This window comes from Panthera leo, chromosome F2 (genome assembly GCF_018350215.1).
Source record: "Panthera leo isolate Ple1 chromosome F2, P.leo_Ple1_pat1.1, whole genome shotgun sequence".
Taxonomy (NCBI): Eukaryota; Metazoa; Chordata; class Mammalia; order Carnivora; family Felidae; genus Panthera; species Panthera leo.
The window spans coordinates 63,723,709-63,739,497 of record NC_056695.1 but is presented as its reverse complement, the minus strand read 5'-3'; the positions used below and the strand labels follow the sequence as shown (position 1 = coordinate 63,739,497).

Genomic DNA, 15,789 nt, shown 5'->3' with positions numbered 1-15,789 from the left:
TGGTATTCAAGCCATGAAGTCATAAATTTTCCAAAATGGCAGAATAATAACATGAAAACCCCACACCAAACATACTGTGGTGAAACTTCAGATCACTAAAGACAAAGGGATCTTGAAACCAAGATCTTCCTGTTTATTAGTTTGGAAAGTTGTCTGACTGCTTTAATTGAGGTCAATATTAAAAATTTTGAGCAAGACAGGAGGCTTATTATTCTCTTATATTAACATCTGAGCTGATAATGGTTCAGTATAGTAGAGAAGCCTTACCGTGTAAGACAATGTGGAAGCTTTGTTGCTTTCCTTTTATTGCTCTGCTCTGTTCCAGGACACTGCTTACCAAAGTGAACTCCCTACCACAAGTTCCCACAGTAGTCTGTTGAGAAAGGTAAGCATGGATAAGGAGGGCCCTTCATTTTCATTTAAGAACAATGTCTAGGGTGATTACATACACCTTTCCTCTCACTACCAGCACTTAGTCATAAGGTCATACTTACTTGAATAGATGCTAGGAAATCAAGTCACTAGCTGAATGGCCATGTACTTAGCTAAAACTCAGGGAATTCTACTATGAAAAAGAAGCCATGGCAATGAATACGGGGTGGGGGGGGTGCAATTAACAATCTCTGTAACGACCAGCAAAACTATCTTTTGATAATATGGGGAATAAAAACATTTTAAGATGAACAAAAAATGAAAATTTACTACCAATAGTCTCTCATTAAAGGAATACCCAAGGGGTGTCTTCCAGGAGAAATAAAAATGATACCAGAAGATATTGTAAGCCAAGAAATAGCAAATATGGAGCAAGTCTTACCACATATTAATTTATAACAAATAATAATAAAATGTCTAATTTGTGATGTTAAAAAAGTACTAAAATACCAGATAGCAACAGCACATAAATTATAAAAAGGATGATCCAAGAGAAAAAAATTCCAAGAATATTGTGTTGGTTGAAATAAGGGTAGAAATTATGGTTCATTTTGGACTTTGTCACATTAAATATGTTTGTTAAAATCTCTTGGTTTACTACTGAAAAAACAGCTATAGAGAGAATAATTTCTGAATTAGTGGAGGGGAGAAAAGAATGAGAATAATAACAGAAAGTCAAAAAGTAGATAAAACCTCAACAAACCAAGAAATCCACACATATATCATGTGGGACAAATAGCAAAAATTGCAGTGATAGATGGATATAGGAATATTTGCCCCAAGAGGTTAATGATCAAAAACAATAGAATGGACTAAACTCTAAAAAGAAAGATTGCAAAACCAGATTGAAAACAAAATCTAACCATATGCTATTTAAAGAGAACACATCTCAAATATAAAGACATGGAAAGGCTGAAACTAAGAGGCTGGAGAAAATACCTGCCAGGAAAATAAGTCAAGCAAGAAATGTTGACATAGCAAGTTGTTCTCAGTTTTTTGCACACTGTAACACAAACTCAAGATATACAATGCAGAATTACAAACAAAATTTGACAGAAGGACACTGAAGTAGAAGACTTTAAACACTTATGTCACTAATTGAAAGATAAAAAAATAATGCAGACAAAGGAGATTCTAACAACACAATTTACAATTTGATTTACTGGGCATTTATACTTAGAATTCTGAACTCCACAATTAGAACACACACATTCTTCTAGAGCATGCATGGAACATCTGTAAAACCTGACCAAGACCACAAGGCAATGTCAAAGAATCAACAAATGTCAAAAAATTGGTACTATATAGACTACCTTCCATGATAAGGTACAATAAAATTAATCCACCAAGAAAACAGTAAAAAGTGCACATACAATTGGAAATTTAAAAAGGCACTTTTAAGCAAATCATGGCTAAAAGAGGAATAAAAAAAAGACATAAAGGATGATAGCTCACAGAAATCTTAAGTTTCACTACACTGTAATTAAAATGTACAGACAATAAAAAGTCCCATAAACAACAAGAAAGCCATAGACCATGAAATGATATTTGCAAACCATTTCATTAATAAAGATTAGTGTCCAGAATACATAAAATCTCTTAGATACTAATGAGCAAAAAAACCTGCATGACAAAACCAAGAAAAAAGCTTATAAACAGGTATTTATATAGAAAGAAATCTGGGGCACCTGGGTGGTTCAGTCAGTTGAGCATCCAACTCTTGATTTTGACTCATGTCATGATCTCACAGTTCACGGGATTGAGCCCCACGTCTGGCTCTGCACTGAGTATGGAGCCTCCTTGGGACTCTCCCTTTCTCTTGGCCCCTCCCCTGCTGGCTCTCTCTCTCTCTCTCTCTCTCTCTCTCTTTCTCTCTCTCACAAATAAACAAACAAACAAACATTAAAAAAAAAAAAGGAATCCAAATGGCTCAGACACAAATGAACAACTGCCCCATGTCACTAGCAGAGAGGGAAAGTCTTATTTCAAATAACAGCCACCTAGGGTTTTACAGTCATCAGATAAGCAAAAGTTCTCGTGTTTGGCAACAACAGACAGTGCTGGTGAGATGCTTGAAAGCCAGAACTCTTCTAGATTTTGTGGGAAAAGATATTGGGACAACCACCCTGAAAGGCAATTAGCGGCTTCTTCATGAAGCTGAAGGTACACCATCCCTATTCTCCAGCAAATCTGATTCTAGGTGTTATTGTAAGAGCACTCGACTTATGTTTGCAGAGACACACAAAGGATGTTCAGTAGGCAAATACTCCACAGTAGTGGGTCAATAAACTGTACTTTATATAATGGAACAATGTGCATTACCCTTGATAAAGTTCAAAGACATGATTTTGGGTTAAAAAAAAAGCAAGCTACACAGTTGAAAATAAATCTGTGTTTCTAATTCCAAGATTAAACTAAAGATCACTCCTTATATTTAAGTTTTATTTTAAGTTTATGTGTTTATTTTGAGAGAGAGAGAGAATGAGTGGGGGAGAGGCAGAGAGAGACAAGGGAAGAGGATCTGACAGCACAGAGCCCAATGCGGGGTTCAAACTCATGAACCTTGAGATCATGACCTGAGCTGAAGACAGATGCTTATCCAACTGAGCCACCCAGGCCCCTCATTTGATTTAAATTTTGTAATACACAGAATACTTACATATACTTTTTCTCATGTATTCCTCATAACATCACAGAAGGGTGTTATTTGACATATGAGGAAATGGAGATTCACTGTGGTTCAAAGATTTGCCTGGCCTTTTCTTAAAAGTTTATTTATTTACTTTGAGGTGGGGGGGAAGGACAGAGAGAGAGAGAGGGAGAGAGAGAGAATCCAGACACCAGGCTTGAACACACAACTGTGAGATCATGACCTGAGCTGAAACCAAGAGTCAGACACTTAACCGACTGAGTCCCCCAGGTGCCCCAAGATTTGCCCAGTTTTATGATTTAAACTTAATGCTTTTACCATCACTCCATATTTGCTTCTTTGGGATAAAGAGTCTCCTGTTCCAAAAAAAAAGGAGGGGGGGGATTTGGGTTCCACATCTGCACTTGAAAGAATGTTCTCTGTGCCAAAGGTAAAGGAGAAACTGCTGGGATATATTTCAGATACATTCAGTAGGTTCTCTTCCTTTTTGTTCAGTTCAGGAAATGTGGTGCACAGATGAAGGAAAACCATGGTGGTGGGGCCACACTGGAGTGAACCTTCACGCTGTGAGCCAGTGGTCAGTCTGCGTGATCTCCTGCACGCATCTTGGTGGGGCCGCCTCCTCTGGCAGGCCAGCGTGCAAGGGCTGCTCGGGCATCAGAACATTCCTCCTGCAAGGTCTGGATTTCTTTATTTGCTTGTGATTCTTCTCCCTGCTTCCTTTGTCTTTCTGCCTTGATCCATTAGCTACTTCCTAGCCACAGACCAACTATATCATATTCACCTCAAGGAAACACTGATAACCCCAGTTTAGGCGATTAGACATAAAATGAGCACTTAAACACATTAAATGGAAAAATTCATCCTGGCAAATCCGAAGACCCACATAGTGCAATTACATACATTTTATGTTTTACAAAGATGTTTTCTTTGTCTCCCTCCTTCCTTCCTCCTCCTCCCCCCTCACCCTCACCCTGGCCAATCTCCTTCTCTCTCCTTTTTTTTTCCTTCTTTAAAAAAAATTTTTTTTTATGTTTTATATTTGAGAGAGAGACAGAGTGCAAGTGGGGGAGGGGTAGAGAGAGAGGGAGACACAGAATCTGAAGCAGGCTCCAGGCCATCTGAACTGTCAGCACAGAGCCCGACGTGGGGCACAAACTCACAAACCGTGAGATCGTGACTTGAGCCGAAGTCAGACATTTAACCGACTAAGCCACCCACGTGCCCCCCTCTCTCTCCTTTTTTGCAGGAAGTTCCCATCAGTGGTGGGGAACTTCATGTTCAGATAGGGTAATTTTCCTGCTGAATTTTCCTCATGGATCAATTGTAATACAGAATGGGCAAAGGGAGGGTATGCAAATCTTAAAGTTACAAGTAGAAGGCCAATCTTTGAAACATTCACACTGAAAATGAACCACAGGAGTTTAAAGGGGAGATTTTGAAATACATAACCATTTGAGAGATAAGTATGCTATAGAGGTTAAAGAGGGTCATCTGTAGGAGTCATGGAGACCTGGATTTGAAGAAAAGATGTGTTCTTTAGGCAAGTTACTTAACATCTCTGTGCTTCAGTTTGCTCACAGAATTAAGTATATGTTTATTAGCACGGTGGCAAACACATATTAGACACACAACAGATAATAGCTATAAATATTGCTAAAGAACATTTAAGTCTAAATTAGGCAAGACTTACTGGTGGGCCTGCTGGTCCCAGAGTCCCTGTACTGACTTCAGAACAGGAGCAGGAATGTGGTAGCTCCGGGCAGGTCTCCTCATCCCTCTGAGAGGAAAAAAAAAAAAACAACAAAAAACAACCAAACCATAACTGTTAACAAGACAATACAATGGCTTTATGGATCAAGGAAAACACTTTGATTTAAGACACTTAAAAAAAACTTTTAAGTGAACATTGGTGTGGAAAGGCAAAGAATATTCTCTGCTGCTCACAAAATATTTTCCTTAAAGAAAAATGAATGAGTGTCTAGTGAGTCACTGATCATCACCCTTACCAAAGGATGTTGATAAAATGAGCTTGGAGGTGAAGAAAAATGAAATGCAGGCGAAGAAAGAAAGGCAGAAGTGGGTGCAGAAAAAATTCCTCGTTACTATTTCCTTCAGTTTGAGTAGGAGTACTCTATGAACTACAGGTCTTGAAATTTTTCTTTTTTCTATTTCAAAGGATATTTTTTCCTTTCAAAAGGATAAAAAAAAATGTGTTGGAATAGTCACTCGGAACTGCGTCTACACTAAAACACACAAAACAAAGTAAAAACAGTGCTTAAATGTATTGTCAATTCCCCACAGCAACTTTAATTACGACTCACATTCTGTGGTTGAAATTAGGAAACATCATAGCATCAATCTAAAGCTTTGGGACGGGCTCATTTTGCTTCTCTAGCACAGTTTTGTTGCCACATGACATTAAAGATAGATTATGAATGTCCGGTTGAACATCTCTGGATGAGTTACCGAGCTATGAAGACAGAGTACCTGCTAACAGCTATCGAAAACTTTGTGAATATCTCATTTGAAGCACCAGCCAAAAATGAAGTCTGCACTGGGATAAGACACTACAGAACTTCATAGGGTTCACCAGTCCCATTGGATAGAGAGAAAATAAACATCATTATTTAAGACTGGGGAAAAATAAAGCTGGAACTGAATAGAACACAGATGATAATTAAGTTGAAAATAATCTCAGTATCTAAAATGTTCACAACAGAAACCCAAAAAAGGTTGAGCAGGGGATCTATATATACTGTATATACTTTTCTCTAAATGTTGGACAATAGTCAAAGCTTTCAGCTCATTACAGGAAACCCCCCTGCTACCACATCCGGCCTGACATGTGGGCAGCTAGAGTGAAATACAAACTTAAGTATCCAGAAAGAGCCCCCTAACAAGGCTGATACCAGGCCTCTTGCCATAATGGTTTTGCCACTGCTGCTGACTATACATGCCTTCCTACTATGGAACTGGCCTATCTTCAGTGATAGAAATGAAAAGAAAAGCTCTCATCAGGCCTGAGTCCTTCCTAGGAAAAGTGGTGATTGCATTTGGCTAGAGACAGCATAGGATTCTGAGTGTTTCTGCTTCCAATTTCCAATCCATCTGTGCTTAAGCATAATATCACGGTGTCTCTGATTTAATTCTTCACCAGAGTTTACTTGGAAATTAATTTTGATGAAGAAAGAGAAAGTTAGAGTTAACCCTTTAATTTTTTTAAATGTTTATTTATTTTTTAAGAGAGAGACAGAGTGCAAGGAGGAGAGGGGCAGGTAGAGAGGGAGACACAGAATCCAAAGCAGGTTCCAGGCTCTGAGCTGTCAGCCCAGAGCCGGACACAAGGCTCAAACCCATGAACTGCGAGATCATGACCTGAGCCAAAGTCCGATGCTCAACCAACTGAGCCACACAGGCACCCCATCAGTTAACTCTTGAACAACATGTGTTTGAACTGCACTGGTCCACTTACCTGTGGATTGGTTTTTCAATAAATACAGTGCAATGCTGTAAATATATTTTCTCTTCCTTGTGATTGTCTTAATAACATCTTTTCTCTAGCTTACTTTATTGTAAGAATATAGTACATAATGCATATAACATACAAAATATGTGTTAATCAACTGTTTCTGTTATCAGTAAGACTAGTAGTAGTTAAGTTTTGGGTAAGTCCAAGGTCATATGCAGACGTTTTCCTGAGTGGGGAGGAGAGCTGATGATTCCAACCCCCACACTGTTCAAGGCCAACTGTATTTCCTTCTCAAACATAGTCACCATGAATGTAATGCTTGCAACAGAGGATGTGATCTGGAGGAAGTAGTTAAAAAAGCAAATCTCTAGACTTCATGAAGGTTACTCCATGCACATTCTCCAAGTTTAATTATTAAGACATGACTATTACCCAACCACTACAGGGTCATCCATTTCGGCTCGCTGTCTTCAAGGATCCTAAAATATGAATCTGGTTTTATACATAGAGGTATAACCCCATGAACCACACTTGCTATTAATAATGTGAAAAACATTTGATTTTCTAGTAGCATCGCATATGTCGAACAGATTATGACTACGATTTCAGAACTGTGTGTCAAGATTCTCTGGGGCACCTTAGCAAACTCACAGGGGCATGGTGAATGTTTTTAAAACTCAAGAGAAATAGCAATATTCGGCACCCATAGGACTTCATATGAACAACTAGCTCAAGGTAGTTCACAGTCTTAACATTAGATACTGAAATACTCTGATGACGTCAGATACTTGCAAATCTGGGGTTTTGGCAGTTGCTATGATGGAAAGCAAGTACCATGGGAAACATCAATGTAAAAAAAGAAGTGAGGGTGGCGACATCCAATCAGATTCTAACATATGAAAAATCATGCACTCTTGATAGGCACGTGCATCCCATTAGTAAGTAATGTGGTTTTTTAAGAATAAAATAAAAATACCATTTTTTGCTTTCAATTCATGTGTTTTTTTTTTAATGCGGCTACTGAGTTTAGAGCATCAATGTTTAAGATTTTTGGAGCTAATTCCTTCATATAGAGATTTGTTAGGCATTTCTTTTGGCTTAGGGGTGCCATGAACAAAAATGATTGCAACACTGAAGGTTTCGTGAACCAGGAAATTTGAGAACCTCTGGACTATGTGTAAATTGCACGCCTGGATCTGGGCAGTCCCCATCATGTAAGTCAGTATATCCTGCTGATGTCAGACACGCCTCCTTCTCAATCTCTTCGGCTTTTCATTGTGATCATCACAATGAATTATCTTGTTATGAATGTTATGAAATCACATTTAACTTTCAGAGAAAATTAAATATAATTTTAGAACTTTTCAATAAAGAACAGGCCTACTAATAAAAGAAGAATTCTTACCAGGCCTGGAAGTTCACAGCATTTGTCTTTATTGGCCCATGATGTGGAACAAATAATATCAAACATCTGTAACTGGAACTGCAATTTAAAATGAAATTGTCATTTAATTAAAAATAGACACACTGTGTCTAGAATTATGATTTCATATTCTGCATCACATAATACAACACTGATATGTTTGTAACGTAACATTACAGTAAATAAATAAGAAAGTCATTCCAAAATATAAAACTAACTTTGTTCCTCAAGCACACAGTGACTTAAGATTTCATGTATAATTAATCCATCAAAAATTCCCTTATTTATCACAACTTCACCTCTCAATTCTGCCCAAAGAAGCTTAGTACCTCAGTTAAAAGTCGGCCAGTACTGTCTTCATGGTTACAACCAGTGTCTCTGTAATCCTACAACATTCCACATGTTTCTTTCACAGCATATCACCCACCATACAGTATGATTATTTATATTAGCTCCTCCTTAGACTGTGAGCTCTTCAAGGAACAGAGAACCACTAATTCATCTTTGTGTCCCCATCATAATATGTGATATGGAGTAGGTATTCACAAAGCCTTGTCAAATGAATTCTGACTTCAATCACTTATGCATACGTTCAACAGATTTTTCTTTAGTGTATAATGCAAACCAGATACTACATCAACCTTTAGAATATGAAAATGAACAAAATCAAAATCTTGCCCTCAAAGATCTTACTGGGGTGACAGGTAGGCACAGGAATACTGTATACAACATTGTAAATGTCATGACAAATTCACAAATGGAATTGTGAGAATCCGTGTTGTCTATTTTTATGTAAGCCATTGATCATGCCATAAATATTTAGTCTTGTTCTACTCATGTATGTTGGTGAAACTCAGTGTTCATTTTGAAATATACAGAAATATCACTATAACATTATTGAGGGCTAACATTAGCTTCATGACCTAATCATTTCTAATATATTTCTTCCCATATTATTTTCAAGTATTAGAAGTGTCACCAATTACAGAGCTGGGAGAAGGGTGAAATCTTTTCATTTTACATCTACAACCTTCCTTGAGGGAGTGGTGTTTTCAGCAAGTTCTAGAAACTCTTTTGGTGCCTTATTTTCTCCCAAGGAATACTACTTGTCTCTGTCAGGGGTCCTCTGGATGAGAATGACAATGCCCGAGAAGACAGTACTCCTGAAATAGGTTGTTAACAATGCATACAGCATCGCAGAAGAGCCTGCTCTGACAGTACAGAAAATAAAATCAGGCTTTCTTTTGTAATATGAAAGAACTGTGCTTTGCTATAAATATCCTTTCCCAAGAGTTTTGAAAGATTAATAAAATAAAGCTTAAATATTGAAAGCACATTCATGAATCAAAGCATCACAGGGTTTTTGTTTGTTTGTTTCTATATACAACTGTTGAGTTGTTTGAAGAAATATGTGCATGGCTCACTGCTCATTTTTCTCCATATTAAAAAAAAATTCCCAATGGGTATGATATCTGAGTCTGTGGAGGGCGACCATACAGCAAAATACTGATCATTTAAAAATTAGGCTTTTCAAATTATGGAAAGAGCCTAAATGTCCATCAACTGATGAATGGATAAAGAAATTGTGGTTCATATACACAATGGAATACTACTTGGCAATGAGAAAGAATGAAATATGGCCTTTTGTAGCAACGTGGATGGAACTGGAGAGTGTTATGCTAAGTGAAATATGTCATACAGAGAAAGACAGATACCATATGTTTTCACTCTTATGTGGTTCCTGAGAAACTTAACAGAAGACCGTGGGGGAGGGGACGGAAAAAAAACAGTTAAGAGAGGGAGGGAGCCAAACCATAAGAGACTCTTAAAAACTGAGAATAAACTGAGGGTTGATGGGGGTTGGGAGGGAAGGGATGGTGGGTGATGGACATTGAGGAGGGCACCTGTTGGGATGAGCACTGGGTGTTGTATGGAAACCAATTTGACAATAAATTTCACATTTAAAAAAAATTAGGCTTTTAAGATTTTCAAACCAAGAAAAAATAAGTTTTTAAAATTAAAACATTTTTAAGGAACACGGATGCTGATTTTTATGATTAATAGCAACAAAGAGATTTCAAGGACCATAGACATTAGGAGGCTATGGAGCTAAACTGCCTGGGTGTAGTCCTTGAATCACTCACAAAGTCATTTTGAATGATGATGTAATGTGTTCAAGTCTCAAGTTCCCTCATCTGTAAAGTTAATGTAATAATAGTAGCTCTTTAATTATAGCTAGACATTAGTGTAATAATAATAATAGCTATAACAATAAAGTGAGTTCCCACCAGCAGTGCAGCCACTTTGGAAAATGATATGGAGGTTCCTCAAAAAATTAAAAATAGAGCTACCTTATGATTCAGCAATTGCACTGCTAGATATTTATTCAAAGAATACAAAAATTCTGATTTGAAGGGGCACATGCACCCCATTGTTTATAGCAGTACTATCAACAATAGCCAAATTATGGAAAGAGCCCAAATTTCCATTGACTAATGAATGGATAAAGTAGATGTGGTGTATAATAAACAATGGAATATTACTCGGAGATCAAAAGAATGAAATCTTGCCATTTGCAACAACGTGGATGGATCTAGAGTGTATTATGCTAAGCAAAATAAGTCAGTCAGAGAAAGACAAATATCTTAGGATTTCACTCATAAGTGAAATTTAAGAAACAAAACAGATGAACATAAGGGAAGGGAAGCAAAAATAATATAAAACAGAGAGGGAGATAAACCATAAGAGACTCTTAAAGACAGAGAACAAACTGGGGTTGCTGGAGGGGTGGTGGGTGGGGGGATTGGCTAAATGGATGATGGGTATTGAAGAGGGCACTTGTTGGGATGAGCACTGGGTGTTATATGTAAGTGACGAATTACTAAATTCTATTCTTGAAATCATCATTACACTGTACGTTCACTAACTTAGATTTAAATAAAATTGAAAAAAAAACAATAACATGAGTTAATGTAGTGAAATATTTATAACAGTGCCTAGAATACAGTCATTATAAATAATACATATTATTTTAATGAAGCATGTACAGCCCTTTCATAACTGAATTATTTAAGGTTTAGGAGTCTATAATACAAAGGCCAAAAGAATGGAATCAAAATGAAAGTGGTATTATCAAGGACAGAAATACAACAGTAGTCTGTTTCCACATTAATCATATCTGTTTAACACTTTGGTTGAGAAAAATCTAAGCATATAATGACAATAGCAGTGGACATTTGCTGACAACCTACTATGTGCCAGGCACTATCCTAAGGAATTTGCATGTATCTTTTAATCCTCAGCTCACCACTGTGAGGTATAATAGCAATGCCAACCCCATTCTGCTGATCAGGACCTGGGAAGAAAGAGCCTAAGAAACGTAAGCACGAGCTGAAAGCAGAGTTCTGGTTGGGATTTGAACAGCACATTTCATTTTCTTGTGCTTCATTTTGCAGTGAAAGGATCTTTGGTCTCATGTTTAAAATGCAGACACCCCAGCCTAACTTTACAATGCTATTTGTCTGGGGCATTTATTAAATGGACCCCATTATGACAGTATTAGATTCAGTTCAGTCTGTTAGTCATTCATCCATTAAGAAATTCCCCATTTCTGAATAGAGCCCACAGTGTAAAAGCTTTTTAGTGAATGGAAAGATGTAAGTAAAAGAAAGAAGGGTCACGAACCCCAGTAAGGACCAGGCTTTCTTGATGTTTTTCAAATAAACATTCACTACCTAATCACCTTTAACAGGATGATGTCTACAAACAAAGCTTTGGCTAACCTTCTGTCCCATTGAGCTATTGGGATCCTTAGGAGTTTATTTTATTTATTCAAGGGGTTGAATGCCTACTAAGTGCTGAATGAAGCCAATACTATCATTTGTGGAATGCTGTGGGCTGTCTTTTCTTTTTCAAGTTTGATGAAGTCAGCAGCCTTTTTTTGTGAGTACAACAAATTTATTCATAATTGTTTTGTATTTGTAATTGCTTGGATTCCTCAGCCTTTGTTTAGGGGCTTCTTTTCCAAGGCACATTTCTGAAGATTGATTAAAAAAAACCCTCTGAATTTTATTCCAAAACAATGACATACATATTTGTAGAAATTGTGTAGGGAACAGTACAGACATAGTATGTCAAAAGATCTTATATTTGAGTGCCTGAAAATACAAGACAATGTGGTTCAAAATCAATCATACTTTAAGCAACTAACTAAGCAAGAGTCAGCCTCTTTTTGCCTTTGTAACTAACTGAACATTATAAAAAATATATGTGTGAAAAAAGAGAGAAAAGAGACAGGGGTGCATAAGCTCCTACTTTCATTTGTTATAATACCTTCCAGGGGAACGCTTAGTCAATTACAAATGCTCTTTTTTCATTATTGGACATTTTGGTCTGGGTGTAACACAAAAGGCAAGTCATTTGGGGTCAAAAGTTAACATGAAAATGAGAATAAAATATTTCTCATCGGTTGAGTCATTGTGATGTGAATGGGAATGAAAATGTAGCCTGGCTCAACTTTCCACTGATAACCAGATTTTATCCTCTGATTTTTCTCCAGCATTGCATAACTAAGCTTATAACTTGAAGTCAAGCTGTACCTGAAATTATACAAATACTTAGAGAGATTTACACTGCACAGGAATACTAGGGAAAGAGCAACTGAGGACCTCAGTCATCTTCTGCTTTAAGCTGGTGTTTAACTTTTACAGACTCCATCTCAAAGCTAAGATTTATTAAGCACTGACCCCTTCTCAGCTATTGAGCATGGTTGTCTTACTTGGTCTCAGTCAATTTATTGAATGTAAGGGAAACCATAATGGCACTAATTAAATGAGGAGATGAAAATTAACAGCTGTTGTACATATTGGTTGTAATTAAAATGTTTAGGTGTGGGCATCCCTTTGGGAGGACATCTTGACTGCATTTACTTTCAGGGTCAGAATTTAAATAATGATGAGCCTTTGAATATGTTGGTGAACAGACAGGGCATAGGCACAGACCAGACCCCCTCCTATGCTTTAAATTCTATAAGAATCAGTCTGACCCAGTGGTAGAGAGCTTACCAAGGCAGGCAGGTAATCTTGGGCAAGTCACATACAGTCTCATATCTTGCTTTCCTCACTTTTTGAAAGGGGATCCCTCTCTAACTTCTTGAAGTCTCAGTTTCTGAATCTATAAAGTGGGGATAATATAAGGATCTCTTCCTACAGTTTTTGGAGGATTAAACAAGATAATCTCAGAAAAGCACACACTGCCTGGTCCATAGTAGGCATGCAATAAATATGAGCTACTATTAGTTTAAGAATTAAAATACATAATTCATATGAAAATATGATCATTTTCTTGTAATTTAAAAACACTTGTTTCGGGGTGCCTGGGTGGCTCAGTTAGTTAAGTGTCCATCTTTGGCTCAGGTCGTGATCTCACGGTGAGTTCAAGTGCTGCATCAGGCTCTGTGCTGACAGCTCAGAGCCTGGAGCCTGCTTCGGATTCTGTGTCTCCCTCTCTGTCTGCCCCTCCCCCACTCACACTTGGTCTCTCTCTCTCTCTCTCTCTCTTTCAAAAATAAATACACATTAAAAAAATTAAAACACTTGTTTCTATACCATCATTGACTAGTCTACTGTTGATTCGCACATAAAAGCTTTAACTCAATAAATTATGTTATAAAAAAACTCCATAACATAACTTGTACTCGTGCTTATTTATATAGCAGAGGACTAAAGAAATGTCAATTGGATAGTTATATGTGTTAGATTTGGAAAGGGGGCAAGAAAGGCACAAAGAACATGATCACATGCCAGGAAGCTGAAAATATTTCTAGGATCATCTGGCAGCATTATAATTTTATCAGGTATCAAAAAAGATAGAAGAAACTTCTTAGGAGAGAGAACAGAAAGGAGAAGCACAGTTGTTAGGTTTCTTCCCACATGTGTTTTGACAGCTTAGTTAAGCCAGCTTCTTAGCTTAGTCCCACTAGGAACTATAAAATCTCACATTACTGAACACAAGCTGTTTTTATTACGAATGTGAGCAATTTTAATACAGTAGTTACTGTATCCCTAAATCCACTCATCTCTCTTCCACTCAACTTTGGTTTAAGAAGAATCTATTTTCTTTAAAGACTGAATATTATAGTTTTCCCATCATCTGGCATTTTTTGAATCACTGCTGAATTTGCTAGCGAATGCTGGCCTATAAACTACTCATCTCTCTTATATGACAATTACTCCACCTGGAATAATCCAATACTTGCACATTACATGTTCCCTTTTGCTGAGTACTGGGGTACAGATATCTATCAAAATTATGTTAGTAATTTGTGACTTCTAAGTTGAAAGCTGCATACTGAAACCTCTTTTTGCTTTGCACTGAAACAATGAAGTAATCACCCAAAAGAACAAGTGAGTTTCCGATCACATTCTTGAGATCTAATCTAATATTATCCATTTCAACGTAATCAAATTCTTTAATAAGTGGGCACACTGAAAATCTATTTAGTGATCCTTTGTAGACTTCCAGATTCTAACAAAAGCCACAACTTTTTCCTTGGGAGCCTTACAAAGAACTCTTTAATTATTGACTTCCATAAATTCCCCTTTGTCTGCTACTGGCTGGAAGTTACCACAGAGGGTGCTCTGTTTAATTGCTTTTCTTTCGTGCCCAAAAGTAAAGATTTATTGCCCGTAGATTTAAAACCTACAGGCACGTTTGCTTTCAGAAATAAATTCTTTGATATATAATTGGTCATATACTTGGAGTACAATTATTACAGAGAGCTTAATTTGAAATGTAATTATTGTAATTATAATTATAAAACTGTAATTGTAAAATACAAATTAGAAGAAGGTAGGATATATATATAACTGGACTACCGTCAATGCCACATATGGAATACAATGTATACGAAACAACATTTTAAGAAAAGACACGATACAATTCAAATAGATGACATTCTACTTAATGTCTCTCAAGTATGTCTTGAGAGCTTATTCCTTTGATCTGAATTTATTAGATACTGTGATGTGGGGTAGAAGGTGGTAGTTGTAAATGAAGACCATGGCATGGTATCTCTTTTAAGGGATTTATACTCTGGCTAGAGGGGCAAAATGTATATAAATAGAAGTGCAAGAACATAATAGATGGCTACAAATAATTGAGTGTTAAACAAGCACTAGAGGTTTAGAAAAGGTAAGGTGGAGGAGGTAATATTGACATTAATAATAACTACCGCTCTTCATTGAATGGCACTATGTGTCAGGGATTTTATATGCATTATTTCTAAAATGAAAAAAAAAATAATAGTACTAAGTGACTTGGGTCCAGAATCTCAAACAGCTAGCATTGTTTCTCTTTCTTAAATTGCAGTCTGTTCGTTCACCCATCCAAGCATCTATCTATAGACATCCATTTATCCCCACAAGATATCCTTAGTTTGCTAATTATGGAGACTTATAAATTCTGGAGTGTGCTATCAAAAGGTATCTTCTATGAAGCAGAAGATGGTGTGTTTCTTAATCAGTATGAAATACAAAACATTAAGAGTTGATAATTCCTCAATATAATGTAAACATTCTTGTTTTTATGGTAATAAAACCTGTATTTAGATTTAGCCAGCTGGACTCAGTTTAGATGTTCCCAATTTTGTTGGCAACATTGAAAGCATTATAACCAGGAGTCATTCAAACATATGCCTTCTTCTCTCCATTGGACCTGATCAGGGTGTCGACTTTGGCCAAGACAATGCCATATAGCTTCTTCAGTCTGTTTGATCTGGTGCTTGTTGGCCTTGATTTCCACAATGAACACAAG

The 15,789-nt window shown here is 37.0% G+C and overlaps 1 protein-coding gene across 6 annotated transcripts in view; it reads right to left on the bottom strand.

Annotated features, from left to right (window-relative positions):
- The window catches only part of COL14A1 (collagen type XIV alpha 1 chain), a 211,852-nt gene that overhangs the window by 62,046 nt on the left and 134,017 nt on the right, over window positions 1-15,789 (bottom strand). For all 6 annotated transcript variants that reach the window (XM_042923826.1, XM_042923825.1, XM_042923829.1 and 3 more), the window contains 2 exons: window positions 7,960-8,037; window positions 4,776-4,862 (listed from right to left, as the gene is read on the bottom strand). In XM_042923826.1, coding sequence (XP_042779760.1) covers window positions 4,776-4,862; window positions 7,960-8,037 — 165 coding nt within the window. The remainder of the gene's footprint in view (window positions 1-4,775; window positions 4,863-7,959; window positions 8,038-15,789) is intronic.